The sequence below is a fragment of the Athene noctua genome, chromosome 16 (genome assembly GCF_965140245.1).
Source record: "Athene noctua chromosome 16, bAthNoc1.hap1.1, whole genome shotgun sequence".
Lineage (NCBI taxonomy): Eukaryota > Metazoa > Chordata > Aves > Strigiformes > Strigidae > Athene > Athene noctua.
This window is the reverse complement of record NC_134052.1, coordinates 1,598,530-1,619,668: the sequence shown is the minus strand read 5'-3', so window position 1 is coordinate 1,619,668 and position 21,139 is coordinate 1,598,530. Positions and strand designations below refer to the sequence as shown.

The 21,139-nt window shown below is 43.8% G+C and overlaps 1 protein-coding gene across 2 annotated transcripts in view; it reads left to right on the top strand.

Annotated features, from left to right (window-relative positions):
• Positions 1-864: 864 nt before the first annotated feature.
• MMP24 (matrix metallopeptidase 24) overlaps positions 865-21,139 on the top strand; it is a 50,450-nt gene continuing 30,175 nt past the window's right edge. For both annotated transcript variants that reach the window (XM_074920378.1, XM_074920377.1), the window contains exons 1-4: positions 865-997; positions 3,027-3,175; positions 8,134-8,250; positions 10,251-10,555. In XM_074920378.1, the coding sequence (XP_074776479.1) occupies positions 899-997; positions 3,027-3,175; positions 8,134-8,250; positions 10,251-10,555 (670 nt within the window). In that variant the 5' untranslated portion in view covers positions 865-898. The remainder of the gene's footprint in view (positions 998-3,026; positions 3,176-8,133; positions 8,251-10,250; positions 10,556-21,139) is intronic.

Below are 21,139 nucleotides of genomic sequence, written 5' to 3'. Positions count from 1 at the left end.
TCTCCATATAATCCCACTGTCTTCCAAGCATGTTTATCTTCGAAGAACTGCTGTTTTCATCAGTTCTCTGCAGCTAGGTGGGCAAAAGGCTCAGAGTCTTAAAGGTACAGATTAGTTATTAACTTTTTCCCTTCATCACTGGGGTAGTAGAGAAACGCACGCCTTCACCTGCGTGCATAGATAGCCCACAGAATCATCTCGGTTGGAAAGGACCCTGAAGCTCCTCCAGTCCAACCATGAACCTCACACTGACCGTTCCCCAACTCCCCCATATCCCTCAGCGCTGGGTCAGCCCGACTCTTCAACCCCTCCAGGCATCCCGGGGACTCCCCCCCTGCCCTGGGCAGCCCATTCCAACGCCCAACAGCCCCTTCTGCACAGAAATCCTTCCTCAGAGCCAGCCTGACCCTGCCCTAGGCAGCTTGAGGCCATTCCCTCTTGTCCTATCGCCCAGAAGCATCCCACCTCCTCTCAGACGGGGCCGGCTTCAGGGCAGGACCAGCCGACAAGCCGCCAGCCCCAGTTCGGGGCTTCTGCACTGCCGAAGACCGTCAGGCTGCGGGCAAAGACACCGCGAGGCAGCCCCGGCACGGAGGAAGCAACCCCGTCGTGAGAGAAGAGGCCCCGGAGAAAGGCCTCGGCCCTCCCGCCGCTGCGAGCCCCTCGGCGCCCAGAGGCGGGTGCGCGGAAGAATCCCCGAGGGACGGCGATCCGGAGCCGCCGGTGCCCGGCTCTGAGTGCCCCCCGCGGGGGAAGGGCGGCCGGGGCCGTCCCGCGGCAGCCCCGGCCCGGCGGAGGAAGAGGCGGCGCGGCCGCCGCCTTCCCCTTCCGGCCTCCCCGCGCAGCCGCAGCCCGCGCCGCCGGGCCGGAGCGCTGGCCGGAGCCCCGCCGCGCTGCCATGGCGCCGAGGCGGCGCCGGGGCCTGGTGGCGGCGGGCTCCCTGCTGCCGCTGCTCTGCGCGCTGCTCCGCGCCGCCGCCGACACCAGCACCGGCCGGGTAGGTCCGGAGCGGGGCCGCCGGCCCGGGCGGGGCGCTGAGGGGAGCGGGGCTTGGGCGGCTCAGCGGGGCCGCACCTGGGACCGGGGTACCGGGCGGCGGGAAGCCCGGGGCTGCGCGCCGTGCCGGCCCGGGGGCGGGTTGGAGACGTGTGCGGGCAGCGGCGCCCCGGCTGCTCCGCGCCCGGCTCCAGCCCCGCCGCCGCGCCCGGGCGCTGCCGCCCGCCGGCAGCCTGCCCGCCTCTCCTGTAGGCCCGCGTCGTGCCGCTCTCGGCAGCTGCTGCCCGGCTGGGCTCGGGAGTGCGGCCACCGGCGCTGGCAGCTCCTCTGCCTGTGCCCGGCAGGCGAAGGCAGCCGTCCCCTCCTGCCTGCTCTTTCCTGGGCACCGGCGCTTCTCCTAGCGCCTGTGCGGGCATCGTGCGGTGGCCCTTTCCCTCGCCCGCTGCCGCGTCCGAGCCTGGCCGGGAGGGACGGGGGTACGGTTTGCTTGGTGTGCGCTGCCCTTGCTGCTCAAGGACGGCTTCTCTTGGTCAGGCACTGGTGCGTGAGTTCCAGCACGCCGTGTTTGTCAGGGGCCAGCGCTGGATGCCAAGGCAGGGGTAGCAAATGTCCCGTTTCCAACAGCTTTGCAGTTTGGCTTTGTCTCGAGTCACTGGCGATGCCCGTGCTGGATAGCGCTGCGTGTCCATTGACTTGGTGAACTGTAATATGTCCGGATCAGATGCTGGTTTATACCTTCTTTCTCCTGCTTTGGAAGCAAGCCCTTTCCTCCCAGCAGATTGGGGTATCTTGTTGCCCTAAAGAAATGGGGATTGTTCTCCTTGTGCTGCTCCTGATTTGAGCCCCTTTCCTGCTGCTGTGTTGTGTTAAGGGACGACATGTCTCTGCTCTCCCCCCTGCTCTGAGTGATCAGGCTGCCGGTGTGAAAGCAGCACACACAGATGTTTCGTCACCGTTCGTGTGTTGAGGACTGTGTCCTGTGCGTCAGGTGAATTGGCCTCGTGGCTGGAAAAAGCTTACAGGATATCTGTCGATCTCGCAGTAATCCTGGTCTCAGTATTGAATCACAGGGCTGGGGTATTGGCCAGAAGAAGGAAGCACTAGAGTGTGTGTGCGTGTGAAAAGTCATGGTGAAAAGTTTTTGCAAGTAAGCCTTCATTTACATTTTATTGGCACTTAATGGTGAATTAATATCCCTTGTTCTCATGATATCAAAGTGAGAGGGGGTGAAAAGAAGGGAGGAAAAAAATTACCTTGAATTAATGGGTGGTTTTGAAAATGCTGTCCTTAATATTTTGACAAGTCTGACGTGTTTTTTTTATCTAAGGCTGCATTCTGGGGGGGAGGCAGGGAAGGAGACAAAGCTCCTTGAGGAGAGTTGGCTGTTTTCCTGTTCTGACAATTTGCTGGATATCTGCTATCACTAGAGGAAGAGTCCATCTAATCAGAGTCCCTGCAAACTTTCTGAGTGTGGGATTTTTTTTTTTGTTAGGTTTATTGGTTTTGATTGTTTGGGTTTTTTAAAGAAATACTCCTATGCTCAGTGCAAGCATAAAGCTGAACTTATGTTCGTGGGGACTGCCCAGGGCTTTTTGTTAAGCTGTTTGCTTGGAGTGATGGTCAAAGGCAGGAGTAGGTGTTGGGCTGTGGGTTGCTGGAGGCGTGCTGCTGTGGGGACTGAGGAATCTCATAATAGCAAGATGACAGGGTGCACAGGAGGTCTCTAGAACAAGGATAGAGCTTCTTGGGCGTTTCTGGTGCTCCAAAGACCTAAGTCTGCCCCAGTCACTCATTAGTGGTGACAGCTATTTTTAATTGGCAGGCCTGCATTGTCCTGTCAGGACAAATGATATTAAGTTGGGTCTTCAGCCCTTCCCAGGGATCAGATGATACTACCAAACCTAACCAAAAAAAGAGAGGTGGTTGATTTTTTTGCACTAGTCCATCACTTTTCCTTTGGAGGCAATGTTCTGATCTGTTAAGTTGAAAACTTACCATGGCATCTTACCATCTGTTTCTTTCTTTTTCAGGGTTGGTTAAAAACTTACGGCTACTTACTTCCATCTGACAGCCAAATGTCTGCCTTGCAGTCAGGAAAAGCTGTGCAGTCCGCAGTTGCCACTATGCAACAGTTCTATGGGATCCCAGTAACAGGAGTTTTGGACCAGACAACTATTGAGTAAGATTAACGTAGGCTAACTGTCACATTACGCACTGTAATATTGTACACGTTGTCATATTACTTGGATAATTATTTAAGTTACAAGAAGTCCTCAAAAGGGATATGTTTGACTGACTCAGCCAGAAAAGTCTTGATTATGAAAAGGTGTCCCTAACAAAAACGTGTGGACAACTGCACCTTTTCTTTTTGCCAACAGTACTGTTTGCAAGTGTGAGGAGAAGCTCTTGTTAAATGTTGTCCTTTGCACGTAGATCCCCATTGCCGGTGCACAGGCAAAGCATGAATCCTGTGAGCTTCTGAAAGCGGAGAACATCAAGGATTTCATTTATTTCCATCTCCGTCTGGATTTAGGTGAAAATCTGGTTCCAGAAATGGCTTCTAATGTATTGCTTAATTACTTGCAGTTGTGGATCTCAATAGATGCCATTTGTAGAGATCTATAATTCCAAGTTGAAGTGAATTGTTGCAGTCTTATGACGATAATTGAGACTACTTAACTGTCGATGGTTGCTGTTTGTTGCACATGAGATGTTCTCTGCTGTATGTTGACCGTGTGTTATTTGTGATCAGTGTCTTGATAGCACAGAAGCATTGGTATAAATCACCTAGGCCAGATGGACTCTGTTATTTGAAGGCTGTTGCCTTTAGTCTGCTGCTCAGCATGTACTGCGAAGCGTGGTCTGGAAGTGGTGTTTGTTGCTCCTACTTGTCTGGCTTCCTGTTGTCTGATTGCCTGGATGTCCTGTTTTGTCTGAATCTTTCTGCTCTTGGTCTGGAGTAGGGGAGCATCTGTTGACTAAAGCAGAATGCAGATAAGGTCTTACTGATATTTTCTGGGAAGAAGCAGCATCTCGTGGTGAGCAAAAATGAAAGCATAAATAATAGAACTTGCTTAGCCCCTGCCTAAGAGTCTTCCCTTGACCTTTTCTTAGTGTATTAGCAGACCCTTTTAGAGTGTGCTCTGCCCAGTTTTTCATCTCTCCTGTTAGGGCACTCTGCTGGCAAAAGGGACACAGAAGCACAAAAGAAGGGGGCACAAAGTATCCAAATAGCATGAAGAACAAAGGGGTTTGGTTGTATGCCTTCCAGAAGAGAGAGAAACAGAAGAAATTAGTGAATTAGGCAGGAGGGGATCATCCTGGACTGGGAGTGCCTCTCCACTGAATGTAATGTTCCTTCCTTTAGCTCAGAGGAAAAGCCCCTTATTCTCCATTGAGGAATAGAGAAAATCCTGTTTGTTTGCTTTTCAAATAAGTTGGAAATGAAATGCTTTTTAAAGGCGGGGATTTTCCATCTGAGATCTCTTTGCTGTTAATAATACAGTTTGTAAGTGAATGCTGAAACAGAGCCAGAGAGCAAGGCTGTGTATGTGCAGTTGCTGTGTAGAAGCTTGTAGCTGGGATGCTTTTGAGTTGGAAGGGGGTGGGAGAAGAAGCAGCTATGATATTGGGGTGCTAGTTTGGAAACCTAGAGAGCTGCTTCTGCTACCCTGTGGGTGACAGAGGAAGGGAGCAAACTGCATGTGGGAGTCCCTGCTTTGGTAAGGAAAAGTATTTTTCTGGAGGAAAGGAAGGTATTGCCTGCGTTTTACTGAGTTTATATACAGGCAGGGGTTGATGGGTGCATGAATTCCCAAAGGCTGATTGATGGGTGCAATACCTAGATGGTTCCCTCTTCCGCAATTTGAGCCTCCAAAGGCTTGCAACCTCAGCTGCAACCAAACGCGGGTGTGCTTTGCTGGCAGTTCAGCTGCTCTACTTCCATCTGTCCTGCATCAGTATGTCCATATGTTGTATGGCAGGGTGGAGCAGGAGTACCTACCTAGAGATTACACAAAAGGAAATAGGGATCCTAATTGCTGTTAGCAGTGAGCTGGTATTTTGAGTTGGAGGGCATGTCAGGCTGGGCCTTCTTGGGCTGTTGCTTCCTCAGGCCTGGTTCTGGAAGCTGAGCAAAAGGAGAACTGTCAAGGCAGGCTGGCTGTGAGAGCTCTGAATTACTTGGGTGTTTGCTAAGCTGTTATTTCAGTCTGTGTTTTGAGTTTGGAGATTGCAATTACGAGTTTTTCTGTCACTTCTGTCAGTGTCGTAAGCTCTGTCCCTTTGAAGTGACTTTAGAATCAGTCAGAGTGAGAAGTTATTATTTTCTGTGGTTTCTTTGTTAGGCAACAAATTCTGCATATTCTGTTTACACTTACTATGGAAGCCTAAAGTTTTTCATCTCTTTCCCCACACGCCCCCAAATCCTGAGCTGCTTCTTTCCTCCAAGAGTGGTACCCAAGTGTGTGAAAGTTACCGTGCAGGTGCTGCCAGTGGGAGTGGGAAATGGGAAGGAACAACACCATTGATGTTGCTTACTGATACTCGAAAGGCAGGTGGGATGGGAGTCTGTTCAGCAGAGGGGCTGCCTCGAGGTAGCAGGTTGAGGATGTTTAGTTTCCTGTAAGGAGAGCAGGGGAGAATACGTAAAATGGCCTCCTCATACCCTGCAATTGACAGTGCCGCAGCAAACTTGGTGTCTGCCTGCAGCTAGTGGGTTGAATTGTAATTTTGCTCAGCAACTAGGGGAGGGTGTAGTCCTGGGAGTGTGCTGGGAGAGAAGGCATGCTAGCACCTAACAAAAGCGGTGGCTGTTGTGTTTGTCATAATCAGTCATGTGGCCCTGTAGGGAACCAAGAAATAGTCTTGCTTGTGTTGGAAGTGTCCTGTGTGTATTGTGCTTTGTCTGGAGCCTGTTGTGCAGGTCCCTCACCTTGGGATGCATGACACAGATATTTGAAGATACCACTTCCACCAGCTCAATAGTAGGTGATTGAGAGTATCAGATTCCTCTGTTCAGGAGAGTTTTGTGGAGGCCTTGGAGCCTGAACTGGGGAAAGCAGCTGTATCTGGACAAGAGCTCTATGTCACTGCTTTTTTGAAATGACCTGTTTTCTGCATGCCGAGCAGCTGGAGGAATGTAATAGTTTATGTGTAAACAATACCAAGTATAAATTTTGATGATCCAGTGTTATTGGTGCCCCCATTTAAAAAGAAAAAAAAAAAAGTGGGGTGGAGGGGGCAAGCCACCGTAAGTTTCTGACTCCTGATTCAAGTGATTGTCTTTTGTTGTTTCTGATGTGGTGTGTTTTTATAAATCTGCTGGAACACAGAAAGGGTTAATCCAAACTGCTCAGTAGAGAGTGGCTGTCAAAAAACTCAGATAAAAAAGATCAACGGCAGCAAGCTACAGCTTTGTAATTATTTAGCCATAGATCGGTGTTGTTGAGAAAAGATGACTGGACTTGTACCCTGGCCCATGTGATTAGATTAGGGCCCATATGTCTGGGAAGTAAGTTGAAGCAGGGAACTGATCCAGATTCATTCTCAGCTTGACATTAGCACAGGCTGTTGACAAATTGAGTACTGCCTAGCTCTAACCAGGTAGTTGGGGTTTTTTTTACAAAGTCTGTTTCAGAAAGCGTGTAGCTGAGCTCTGGAACAAACTGTGGTAGAATATGGGTGTTCAGACAGGCCTAAGTGTAACGGGGTTGGAAGAGGAATTAGTCAGCTGTGTGTAACGTAAGTCTATCTGCAGCTCTGCGAATGCTGACACCTTGGAGGCTTTGGCTGCAGAAGCCCTTAAAGCCCAGGGTGCCGGTGTTAAGCTTGCCTCTGGAGCAGCCCCATGCCCTAGCCCATGTCCATACATTGTGATGGAGCTGGCACCGGGGCAGGGAATTTGACTGGTTTTGAGGGAATTAACTTTTGGTCAGGTCTCTTCTGATTGGCTTTGATAGCGTGAGGCTGATGTGTGTGTGGGCCCATTGCCTGCAGCCTGCTTGGCATAGGGCAGGTGTTGGGAAGGTGCAGCTGGTGTTCATACATGAAACAGATGTTGAGGTGTGAGGGACTTGGTGATGTATGGCTACTGTGTCAGCATAGCCAGCACTGGCCTGGAAAGTCCTGGTGACTTGTCCTACACATCCACGTTGGTTTGATAGTACTCCCCTGTTACCTTCCTGACTTTTAGGTGATACTAGTAAAGATAAAACAGAAGGTAATTTTCTGACTGTAATCAGGGCCTGATGATGGTGATGTTCAGAGTACTGGAGTTCTCATGAAGCTCAAGAGATGAAAACCTGATTCACACTACAGTTTGTGTAAGGTTATGCTAAAAACTCTGTACCATATAGTGACGGGAAACTTTAAAAAAAAAACAACAACAAACCTTGGGAAATATCTAGGAGAATACAGGCTACGGTAAGCCTAACATCTCTCCAGGAAAGTGGTAGAAGCAATGCAAAAGAACACAAATAAAGGACACTTGGAAAAACACAGCATATTGAGGTTGAATTAATATGGCTTTTCTAAAAGCAAACCTTAGATGTACCACTTTTCTTTGAAGGTGGCAGCAGTTGTGTGGGCAAGACAGATCTGATTTCCACAGTTTGCTTAGATTTCTGAAAGACATAACATACTGATAAATGTAAAGTAATGTAACTGGGGAAGATCTGTGCTAGCTTTATATACACAGCTTGGTTTCTTGTTATACATGTTGTACTGTACCTGGCAACTCTCATTTGCTCTGTTCGTGGTGGGAAGAAGTTGACAGATGACTGTACTGAAATTTGTAAGCACCCATAGATTTTGCATATAGGAAGTGATCTAAAGAAAGGTCAGCTGCTTGGCCTGAACTGTGAGCAGGTACGTGTGCTGTGAAAGAATGTTCTTGTGAGGGTGTACAAGGCAAAGTGTCTGTCTACCTGTTTTTTATTTAAAAGATGTTCCAGAAAGGAGTCTTGTAAACCATCTGCTGGTGATGGGAAGACCCTTCCTGAAGGTGTGGGACTAATATTTTTGATAGATAAGATGTACATTGTTTAGGCTTAGAAGTCTTCCAGTCACCCCCTGACTTCTTTTGAATCTGATTTCCAAGCTCTTTGTTAGCTTGCTCTTTCTTTCCTTCCCTTCCAGGTGGATGAAGAAGCCTCGATGTGGAGTTCCAGATCATCCCCACCTACGCCATAGCCGGAGGAAAAAGCGGTATGCACTAACTGGTCAAAAGTGGAGGCAGAAGCATATAACCTACAGGTACAGCCCCCTCCCTGCCCCTTTTTGTTTGGGGAAAAAAATGTTCTGTACTTGTTTGGTATGCAAATTTTGTAAAGACTTTTAAAAACTGGATTTTTCCTGTGATGCCTAGTTGAGGCTTTCATTCTCAGAACATGGTGGAGGGAAATACTTCCAGAGAACTGAATTAACTGAAAAGTCAATTCTTAATTAGAAAATAACTGATCAGTAGAGAATTCTGATTCCCATCCATCAGTCGTTTAGTTTTGGCAGGAAAATCCTAGTATGCCCCTTTCTGTTCCCTTAGAAATCTAAGGCTCTAGCCCTTAGATCATGAGTCATCTTTAACAAACCATTGAAGCAGAAGGAACATCTTCGTCCTAAAGGTGTGATGCTTTCTCCCTCTACTGATTTGCAACATGTTACTGAAAGTTTATTTTTGTAGAGGTTTTACTTTTGCTTATGTAGTAGAACTCTTGCTTTTGTCCAGATTTAGTCCTGCCGAGGCAGTATGCTGAAGTGAGCTACAGGTGTCAAATGATTGTTACATAATGATGATTGTTTCTCAGAGATGTGTTTTGTTAGTGTCATTTAGGCCCTTAGCTTTTGAAAGGCAATTTCAGAATAATGCTAATGGAAGTTTCTGACGATAAGAATGTCACTTCAGAACAAAACACACCCCTCTAGTTCAAAGTATAGGATTCTAATTTTTTTTGAAGGGTGAAAAGAGGTTGCAGAGGAGGGAAAAATAGGAATGTAGACATTAAGGAAAAGATATGGATGAGCAAAGCTGAGACAGAAAGAAAGTCTGGTGAAGAGGTATAAATATAAGTGACCATCGGGAAGGTGCAAGAATGTGTTGGAAGTATGATGGATTGAAGGGAAATAGAATTAGGGGCTGGGGCACCCTGTTGCTTCTGCTGAGAGCTCTGAGAAAGAAAGAGAATTCTTCAGGTAATAGTGAGGGACTGCAGAGACTGGGAGGATGGACTAGTTCAAAACTTCCACCAATAATCATTCCTTTAACTCAGATTGTAAAGGGACACTTCCTGTATGTGAAGATCTGAGAGTCAGATCCTGATTCTAACCTTTTCTGGACCTTAGGGAAAACTGGTATATAATTGTATAAATAAAACATACCGTAAGTTTATGCTTAACCACAGGAAGCAGGTTGGCAGATGACGTCGCTTCTGCCATTGTCAACTAGTAGTTTAACTTTTCAATTTCAGTATTTGTAGTGTGCCATTGAAGTGATAGGTATCTTGTCTTCCCTCTGTCAATCACTGTATTAAATTGAGCCAGTTTAATTAAAAACTGGAAGTTGTTTCCATGACATAGATATTTCATATTCCCCAAGACAAGTTTAAGGATCTTGAGTCTGTTATATGCACAAAATACACCCCATGAACAGCACTTTTTAAGCTAAAATTTACAATTATGGGAAATTTATGTGCACTTAATTTCCACCCCCTCTCCTCATAAACTCTGTATCACCAGCTGTCATGGACTGGGTTGCACAAAACTGGCAGGTCTATCGCTCCTGTGAGCTCTTAAGTATTTTGAGTAGTCCTGAGAATGAAGCTGCTCATATAAGTAAGGTTGTATAGTTTATTGAAAGATTTGTTTCTCAAAAAGAATTTTAGCAGTCAGGTTTTTTCATACATTGGATTCCATTATAGCGTGATAATTTCAGACAAAATCTGAAGTAATTTACATTTTTAAACGAAGTTACTTAGCTGTCTACACCAGGATTTGAAAGGTTGTCAGGTTTTTAGGAATTGATGCAAGATCAACCAAAGTATCAAGAAGATTCTTACTAATAAATGTAGACTTCAGCTCAGGGCTGTAGTTTTGTTGGTAACTTTATTTGTAACAGCAAAACTTTGCACATGCAAAATATTGTCTGCAAAAAATAAAGACCCTTTGGAAACCGTGTAGATGTGGCTGTGTATTGAAAATAGAGTAAGAAGTCTCAAATGTATTCTGCAAATTTAAACAACTCTTCTTTTTCATTCACACAGTGTACACAACTATACCCCCAAGGTTGGAGAGATTGATACAAGGAGAGCCATTCGTCAGGCATTTGATGTTTGGCAGAGAGTGACACCACTTACCTTTGAAGAGGTCCCTTACCATGAGATTAAAAATGACAGAAAGGAGGCAGATATTATGATATTTTTTGCTTCTGGTTTCCATGGAGACAGTTCTCCGTTTGATGGAGAAGGTGGATTCCTAGCTCACGCTTACTTTCCTGGACCAGGAATAGGAGGAGATACTCACTTCGATTCAGATGAGCCGTGGACCCTGGGAAATTCTAATCATGATGGTAAGGGTGCAGGTCATTTTTTTGAAACAAAGATAAATTGAATGTAGATACATTGACAGGCTTTCAGTTAGAAAGTATTTGGTTAGTGGAGCTTTTGCCTCCCATACAACGGTTCAAATGTCTAAAATGTGTATTCTATCGTAAATGAGGAAATTTATTAGTAAGTTTGTGACTCTGCATGCCTCTGTGCACATGTGTGAGTGTTGAGGAGTGAACAGAAGTGTGTATCTACTGGCTTTTTACATCTCAAGATTTGGACCATAGTTGCTACAGAAACCCCATCTCTGGGAGGGAACAGGTGAACAAGAGTGTTGAAATGTAAACTGTCTCATGGAATGCTTAACAAGGGCTATTAGAGTTAGTTGTAATGGTGAATAGAAAGTTAAGAGAGTGAAGACGTTTGAATGTTGTCAAGTTATTTTATCCATATTTGTTTTCCCGCAGTCTGAGTATGGTCATAATTCCTCCCATCAGAAGTGGCGGATGGCGGATTTGTTGAGGAAGACTGATGATTAGGACAACTCTCTTTGTGATATTAAGCAGTGAAGAGTTTCTGCATCTTTCTAGCTTTATTTTACTCTCTAATGACAATTAGCACTTTCTGATCTATCTTCAAACCTTTGTTTGAGGATAGTGATGACTTGTACAATGTTTAAGTTGGAAAACTAGAATTTTATAGTGGTCTATTAAAATATCAGTCTGATTTCCACAGTCTTAGTGATTTGGGAAGGACAACGTGTCTTTAAAACCTTCATGGGTTCAAAATCATGTTTTGAAACATTTTATAAGGATTAGAGGTTTCCTTGGAATGTAAATATGGCTCGATTTTTAAATTGTATAAAACACAGTAGCGTTGTTCTGGCCATGATGTCTAAGGACATATGCAGAGGTAATGTCTTTCATTAGACCAAACAGTGCAGGTTGAAAAGGAGAAACGCTTTCAGTCATGCAAGGCATCTTCAGGCCTGACCTAAAAGTGACAGCTTGCTTTCAGAATGGAATGCAAATTGAGAAAATACCTCAGAGTTTTGAGTCAGTGTCTATCAGATTATCTTTGAAAGGAAATGGAGCTGGCAAGTTCAATGTGGGAATGCTAATTTGTAGGAAAGCAGAAATGATATGGTACTTGTCTTCTCAGGGAAGGAGATGTAATGTTTCCTGGCATGTTTAAATGACTACATTAGATGTAGGCAGAGAAAGAGAGAGGTTATAGCCTGTGGGATGTGGATAGTGTGGGAGGTTGTGGTGTGGCAGAACAGCAGTGTCTTGCTATCCTGAATTGTTCTGAATTTTTATTCCTAGGTTTGTGGCTGGAGGGCAGTTTATAGGTTTCTCTTGAGGATCAGGATTGACAGTCAGAGACTGATTATCTTGTGAGAGCTGCTTTTGCAGAAGTGTATTTGTGCTTTATCAGTGGTCTGTGCAAGTTCAGTCTGATCTTAATAGTTATTTGATCTCAACTATGGGGTGTGAGAGTGGCTTATGTGCTGGATGTGACTTCCCAGGAAGGTAGAAGGGAAGGTTTTGACAAGTTGTACTGGGTGGGTTTTGTTGTTGTTGTGGGTTTGGGGTTTTTTTCCACACAAAAAGCTTCCTTCTGATGATAAGCTTACCGAGGTTGGGAGACAGTTTAAAGACTGGCAGAGATGCCTCTGAGGACAATTTTCCACTGGATATGATGTTCTAACATAGATTATAACTTTTTTGAGGAGGTTTTTTTGTGTAGTTTTTAGGGTGGTCTTTGAGAGCGATGTATACAATGAGTAGAGGATCTCTTTTTTTATAAAAGCTATTTCTTATGCAGGATCCACATAGCTCTTTGAAAAACATGATGTATTTCTGTGGTGTGCTGTCATGAGCAGTGTCCTCAGAGTGCATGTAATTGGTATTTGACAGGCTAGTGTTCATTCCGAGTGTAAAAATTGATAGAAGAGTTGAGATTTCCATTCTGGAGGATAAATGTCATTTGTGTATTTCTTTTCAAATAACCATTCTGCATAAACTGAGTGGCATGGTTATTTGAAAACTTTTTAACGTCACCAGCAAGGGTGTTGAGAATGGTGGGGTCATATTTGTCCCCTCTACCTGGGGGAAGTGCTGATGATAGAAAGGGAATTTCATGTGTTGAGGATGACAGGGGTAAGCCTATAGTCAGAGCATTATAAATGTGTTAAATGTGAGGAATTTGGTTTTGCTGTGTTCTTCACATTGGTATGCAAATGTGAAAATGTCCTATCTCCTCATTGGATGATCCAGGCCTTTTTAGGAGGGTTTTTCCTTCTGTTTCATGATTTCTTGTCCTTGGAGCTCTCACTTAGCTCTAGGTTCTCACCTCTGATGTGTTTTATTTGAAATGCTGTTAGCAGGTCTTAAAGAGTTTCTTCTTGGTCAGAGATTTCCTGCACTGTAATCAGTTCACTACCTTTTTTCATTGGAAATAAGGTGTTAGTGAGGACAATATTATCTTTTTAACAGGAAGTATTCAAACATAGTCTTGCTTGTCTTTTTATGTATTTTAGGGCGGTGGGGTTGTTCAGGCTGGAACTGAGTAAGTCTCTCAGTGAAAGAATAAAAATACCCAACCAGTAGATTAGTAGCAAAGCTCTCATTTGTTCACATGCAAAAAATGAACTGTTTTGGCCATTCAGCATCCATTCAGTGATTATAGAAATCTTAAAATAGCCGTGAAGTAACTAACAATAGTATCTTTACATCAACATGCAAAATAGCACCATGTAAAATGTTCCATTCCTGACAGGAATGTGTAGTAGTTGAAGGGAAAATTTGAACAATCTTCCTCAAAGCTCTCTTAGCCTTGCAGCAATTGTAAAGGTAAATCTCTGGTCTGCAAAGCAGGGTACTGAAACTGGTACTGTAGGTCCTTATAGTATTTGGCTGATCTGTTTAGTCCGTATAGTTTTGTTATAAACCAGTACGGTCTGAAGCTTGGTGTACATTTGTCTTACTGGGTTGGGGCACCTGAAGAGTTTCAGTAAGTCCATGTTTGGATGCGGTTGCCACCCCACAGAACTGTTTTGGAGTCCTCACTAACAGTACAAGTTATGTGGATAAAAGCCAAACATTTCAGATGAAGTACTACCCAGTCAGGAAAAACAAAGAATAATTTGAACAGATGTTTCTGTGAAAACAGCCATCTCTGATATGTATATGAAGGGCGTGTTATATCCTATTGATGTGTCTGTTTTGTAAAGATACCTTGTGGTAATCTGCTAGTGTTCATGAGCAATTCATCACACCAGCTAGTCGGTAGTTAGTTGGGATTTATATACTTGTTATCATTTTGCATGATCATTATTATACTGGTTTTACCCCTTGTGGACAGCATGTCCCTTAAAATTATTAGTATAATCATAAGAGCTGTTGGTTGTCTTTCTGAGACTGTGGTAATAGGGGCGTGCACCAACACTTCTATTATCTTCTGCTGTGAAGAATGATCCTGCATAAGATTTCAAAGTGAATGCAAAGTTTCCTTCCTCCTGGATATTAGTTACAGTTTCACTCATGCATACGATTCCTTTAGCTGAGTAATACTGTACTTCCAATTCATGACTGCTGATTTATCATCTTAATTGTACTGCCTTCTCTGATATTCCCGTAAGCAAGCTGTGGAAGATTAATTTAGATAATACTTTGATGAGGATGTGCAAAACCAGGTAGGAAGTTGACTCCTGGAGCAGTCCTTATTAACTGGGATGATGGGATACAGAATTCATTTGTTAAGTTTTCAGATGAGATGTCAGTGGGAGCACCTAGAAGCATGAAGCAGACTACTGGAATTTGGAAGGACCAGGGCACATCAGAAGTGGTATGGCAAACAGGATGCAACAGAATAAAAGGAGCAATGTGGTCTTACATTTAGAGATAAATCATCTACACAGCCACACAATGAGGAGCAACTGGCATGGTCACAGTTGCAGGGACTTCCCATGTATTTCCTGGAAGGTGCTCCTCAATAGAAATGAAAGCAGCTCTTGTCCTTTAGCTTATCCTGGACTTGTAGCAATAAGGGCTCCAGCTTATTAGACTTTGATGTATGGGCACTTGGAGGCAATTGAAGCTGGTTTTGGAGTCATTATCTTTTAGTGGTACATTGTGTGTAGCTGCCTGTCAGCCAAGTGACCCCTCTTGGCTGCGTGGATGCAGCGTTTGGTCACTGAGTTACATGTCAGTGCAGGCATTCTCTGTATCCCAGTTGCTTGCATTACCAGAAGGGACACCAAAGGTGACTGTTCTATTTTCTCCAAGGCTTGGGCTTTTTTTATAATACTTGAAATGTGCTGCAGAAACAGCCAAGCAAACTTTAAACTGCCCATCTCATGACTCACAGCTGCTGACATACGCTGCTCACTGTAGGCAGCCAAGCTTGTGCCTGAAAGAGGACAAACAGACTTGGCTCTGCTGGGATCTCTCTCCCTTGGCTGCCTCAGTATCTTACCTAACTTGGCTCAAGCACAGAGGTGCTGCATGAAATCTTTTATTAACTGGCCAAATCAAGGATTTCATAGCCTTTATTTAAAAATAATAATGACACTTACATATTAACTCCAACAACAGGTTGAAAAGGAATCCTGAATGGCTGAAAGTAAGTTCTGTCAGTTTAAATATCCACTTTACACATAACTGCTCTTACACCCCTCTGACAACTCAAATGTTTGTTTAATCCAGGTTAATTACAGAAACTAAATTTTAATGTCTGGTTTAACATTGAAAATAGTATCAGTAGTAATCCCAGGTAAATCTTCTTTATGGTCCTTTAAAAGTTAAAGACCATTGCTGTTATGCATGTTTTCAACACTATACCAGTAAGTATTTGGTGTCTGCCAACCCACTGCAGATACTAACTTTATAGCTATGTAGTTATAGCTGTATGTAGCTATGAGCTATATTCCTCTATTGGTAGTGACAATACTTTCTCTGTCGCCATCACTGCAAATAGCAGTACCTGTGCCTTGCTAGTGCTGGTGCTAGCAGCACGCACCTCCGCAGTAACTGCCCGTGGCTGTCGCTGCAGGGTGGGTGAGCAGAACTGCCCCTGCTGGGGCTCTCCCATCTGTAACGGTGATACCTGCTGTCAATCTTCCTGCGTCATCCAGATTTCATTCCAAAGCTTATGTATACCAGGAGCTGCACTGGTCAGGAAATGCACTGAAGCAGTAGTAGAAGGCTTAAAGTGGAGCAGGATTGATTTAAGGGAAGACATTAAGAGAACTGTTTTAATGCTAAAGGAGTGTAAGTACTGAGGTATCCATGCCCTGCCAAGGATCACCAGAATTTTCTTTTTTCCGCATGCCCAGAATTGAGCTGCAAGACCCTCTCTTTCATCTGCATTGTAAGTGAGAGTGTGCCCAAGGGCAGCCACTTCAGCTTCTTCAGGAAACAATCCCAGCTGACAAGTTATTCCCCTAGCGCCTCTAGTGTAACTCAACTTCACATCAGGTTTGATCATTTTGCAGTTCACAGGATTAATCTTTCAGTATCCTCTCTTCCAGGGACTCTCCCACACTGCGCAGCTTCACACCTGGATCAAGTTCCTTTGTAAATGTAGGGTTACTGCTGTGACTGCTCTTAAGATATTGCCGAGAAATGCTAAGCTTTGCTAACAGCAAGTAAACAAATATTGTAGTCATTACAACAGACATGCCCCCAATAGATCCCGGTGGGTTCCTCCAGAGGCTTCTTTGGAAAACTTTTTGTTCAGGGCTTCTGAAGAAAAGCCAGCGAAAAAGAGTGCCAGGTTTACAAGCCACTGCTAGAAAACCAGTACAGGAGATGAGACCTCGTGGGTCTCTTTCAGTGCCGGAACACTGCAGGATCTTCTACAGAAGTTCTGGAGGAGAAGGGCCTGAACCACCTTCTGGGATGGCTTCTGTCAGCCACAGAAGAGAGGAACTGGACAGATTTTCCTCTGTGATTCCACCACAGGGACTAGTGTTGTTTCAGTGGGCGACTGCCTGGACAAGAGAGCAAGCACTCCTGAAGCCACCATCTGTACACCCCATATGTTCAGGAACCTGAGCGGGTTTTTCAGGACAGCCAAATACAAAGCTGACTAATCTGAATGTTCGGCAAGGATCTCCAGGAGAAAGTTATGATTAGAGTAGCTGGTTTTGGAGGAGAATCTTGCTGATGGCCAGTAAGCATGACAACCTATTGTAACCTGTTGGTGGGGGTCATGTGTAGCTTTGAGCTGATGCTTAATCTGCTGGTCAGCGTGTTCAGAGCAGTGTCTTCACTGGAGATTTATTGTTTTCTATCATGGCAGTACTAATACCACAAACCTTCTTGATTCTGTTAACATTTGTAGTCCTGTTTCTAAAGCTAGAATTCTGTCTCTCATCTCTATATTTACAGTGGAATTCAGTTGTACAAACAGGCATTCAGCCAAGCTTTGAGGGAGCCACTCTCCTATCACAGCTTGGGCTGGTCTTGTTATGAAATCAGGTGCACAAAATTTGAGCTTGAACCTGAATGTCCTGGTACTCATTTTATTCCTGCTACGAGTACAATGTTCTTGAAATTGCCCAGACACCTGCAGATTTTCTGCCACAGTGGTGCCTCTACTTGGAGTCTGTCCCATTTAGATCACTGACCTTTATCCATTTGGTCCATCTTAGGTGTTTTATGGACGATGTCCCATGCTTCAGGTACTTGTCTTTACCATGTTGTCTGAGCACTTTAACCTGCTTACTTGTCTTGAATACTCTAGAAGCCATTAATATGGAAGGTTTCTTCTCTAAAAATGCAGGTACTGAGCAGTGCCATTATACTTCATGGGCTGTGTCTGGCTAGAACAGGTTCTTCTACAGACTGTCTTCATGGAATAGGTGTATTGGCTTTCCCTGTTCAGATTCCTGCATCTTGGAGGGATGAGTGTCTTTCAAAGCCCTAAATAATTTGACCTTGAATGAGAAACAGAATTCAGGTACCATGATTTTCATTCCTAGCTTCTGGAACTTAGTTTGCAGACTAGTGCTCTAGGTCTCCGGTCAGATGCTTAAGGTCTCCACTCAGTTTAAACTCCTGCACAAGGGGTTCTGCACATGCTTCCTCCCATCACTGTCATGTTTTTCCCAGCACTTCTTTCTCTCTCATCCCCTTTGAACCAGGGGAAGGTTGAAGTGGCCACAGTGTGAACCAGATAAGGGAGTGGATGTAGCCAAATGTTGTTTGTCTGTCTTTTCCTTTCTCCTGATTTGGTTTACCTAAGCACCACCCCAGCTCTTGGGCCCAAATGAAAGAGTAGGTAGAGGTGGGTGGCTAGGGCAGGAAAAGGGCTGTTGTCCTTTCAGCTGCAAGATGCACATCTTGATCATAGAACCACAGCAGAACTATTCCCTGTCCATGTTCTGGGTAGAGTCTTATTTCTTCAGACCGAACTGTTAGTCTCTGCCTGCCATTTTCCTTGTCTTTTTTCTTCCTGTTCTTTGTCATTATTTTCACGCAGAAAGCTTTTCTTGTGCCTTAGCTGGGTCCTTCTGCAAAGCCAGCTTCACTTTTGACAGTAGTGCATGGCTGAAACCAGTGGTGTTTCAAGTTTAAGAAGAATGGAGTGTGGTGTTTGGAGGCCTCCCGTATATGAAAGGTGTTGATAAACTGGGAAGAGTCCAGTGCAGGGGCACTGAGGTGATAAGGGACTGGAGCAAGAAGAAACCAGGGGAACTGGGCTTGTTTAGTCTAGTGAGGAGGAAGAGGATGGGGTGGGGATGAAGCATCTAATAGCAGTCTTCCACCTGGGGAGATACTATAGAGAGAACAGAGCCACACTCTTCTTGGAGGTGAACAGAGAAAGGAACAAAAGGCAATGGGCACAAGCAGCAACAGGGAAAACTCCATCTGGGCATAAGGAAAAAAATTCTTCACTAACAGAGTGGTGCAACTCTGAGGCTGTGCCTGGAGAGGTTGTAGAGTCTTGACTGGATGATGCCCTGAGCAACATGATGTAGTTTTGAGATTAGCCCTGCTTGAAGCAGAAAGTTAAACTCTATGACTTCCAGATATGCCTTTCAGTTTAAATCTTTCCATAATTCTCTAGCATTGCCAAACAGATAGAATTTTCGCAAATTGCAGTTATTTCTCATGGCAACTCTGAGCTGTAACAAGGTATTTAGCTCGTAAAAGTCTCTTTTCAATCCCAAATTCCCTGCTAAAGCCAGAAATCTTTTAATAGTGAGGTTCCTCATGAAGGAGGGCTGGTGATGCTCACACATGCATAAAAAGATTGCTGGCAATATTTTTTGGCCAATATTTGATATTTTTGAAGTACCACCTCTTATTGTTTGGTTGTGGGTTTATTTTAGTGCAGGAAAGTACAAGGTTTCTGTAAGCATTCACTAGATTAATCATATAAACATTGAATGTATGTTAGGATGCATTATATAACAGCTCCCCTAGTACAAAGTGGTATGTGTAAGTAGGTTTGCCTTTTTTTCACCTGGTAGTTCTTTATTTTATCAAAGACTTCCAATCACTTTGGCAACATTGCCAACTAAACATTCTGTATCCTATTTAATTTGTTTGATTACAATCCTGATATTTTAGGTGGAGGAAGTAGACTAAGGGGAGTGAAGAGTACCCAGTTGTTGCTTTTTTTTTCTTTGAGATTTGTATTGGTATCCACTGTTCTAGGATGACTCTTTACTATCTACTACAGCCCATTTACCTGACTTGTACAGGTATGGTGCAGGCTTGCTGAAAAAGAAAATACAGCTTCCCTTAACCCCTGTATGTTCACCCAGCATAGTTCCAGAACTTGGTACTCTTTTCTCCTCAATTCTTGTTTCCTCTGCGTTTCGCCTTGCTTTCTGTCTCATTTCTCTCTTTACCAAATTTTTCATGTTCATTTTCTATGGAAATGCTGAGGCCAGCAAAGACAATCTACAAAATATCAATGTAGTGAGCAATTTGACAGAGCGTGCATGTACACCCAACACAGTACACATATAATCTTTGTGCTATTTGGCTGTTAAATACTTTAAAAATTTTCTTTCTCTGATTTCTCAGGTATAGAACATCTCCACATCTTAAGAGTTTTGTTCTAACAAATGGCATTCTGAATTCATCATTATTTTTCAGGCTTCTGACACTGTTGTTGAAAACGAGCATCAGTATTTTTCGGAGAGAAAATCAGAGCTGGTTTGAAGTTACTCATGTGTCCTTTAATGCAGAAGACCTGTTATCTGAAAGACTTTCATGTAGATGTTGGAAGTCAAGTGGGACATAAAATGTATTAAAATTTCGATTTATTCTATCAGGCCTTTTTATGATATTTCACTCCACCAGATCATGTTGTTGGTCAGTACTTTAGTTGAAGACCAGTTCAATATTTAGTCTCTAGAACATACTTACTTAACATTGGTTTCATCCCGTAGCTGCTTAGAGAGACTTGTTCTTCAGTTCTCTAAAATCATATATTAATGTTGAACCAAATTCGAGCAAGCATATAGACATGTGGTCTCAAGACAGCCAGCCACAGTAAAAAGAAATCAAATCAGGAGGCTTAAATCAGCAACAGTTTGAGAGTACCCCCCTGTCATGTCAATCCAAACATAGAAGGCCATAAATAGAGAACTTGAAAATTAAAATTTTTTACAAAAGTGAAGAGAGAAAGCCCACCAGCACACACGGAAGACTTCTGTCTTCAGATTCTTCTTCTTCGCTACTGGACAGCATCTCTGTAAGTAGTGCTTTCTTTCGTTGTATATGCTGTCATTATACAAACATAGAAGTGGCATTACAGTAGCGCTGTGCTAGTGCAGTCTGCGTTTTGAAGCTTTGCGGTATTGACAGTGCTAGTTATTGATTACAGCTGAAATTAATTAATAAGAATCATCTGCAAATTCCACTTTCAAAACAGTGTACTTGTAAATACACCTGATGTTCACAGTGTTCTATGAAGAAAACTATTATCTGTTGCTTTTGTCAGTAATTGTTTAATACACAGAGTATGAAAACACTTATATAGGTGTTTGGAATCCTATTGATTTCTGTATAATCAAAGTAAAATATTTTATTTCTTTCCACAGAGAATGAGGTACTCTGAGATTCATAAGAAGGAGCAAGTAAGGATCAAAATGATGTGTTATTCCCTTAAAAAGAGAGAGAGAAAAAAAAAAAGGCAGGTCATGAGAGTCAAGGTGAGCCAAAAAGTCTCTTTTTGCTCTGTTCCTTTGTGAGGCAGAAACAGATAATGTGAAGTGAGCCAAAATGCAGCAGTATTTAATAAACTTGCTGCACTCTTCTTGCTGAAGGGGAGAGGAGTAAAATAACAAGTGTTTTAGGAAGAGAAAAAATGAAAAATAGATGAATTTTTGGAAAGAGTTTGCTAGTCATTGCAGTCAGAGGCAGATTGTGGCATGAGTATTGAATTGACACCTAATACTCCAGATTTTGACATCACAACCAAGCGGCAAACTTGGGAGTTGTTTAAACTACTTTTTTTTTTTTTCTTTCTCTACTCTTTCTGAAAAGCACAAAATTGGAAGACAGTTTAGCTAGTATTGCCTTCTCTGCCCAAATCTGCCAAGATTACCACTTTGAGCAGGGAATGTCTCTTACATCCCAGTT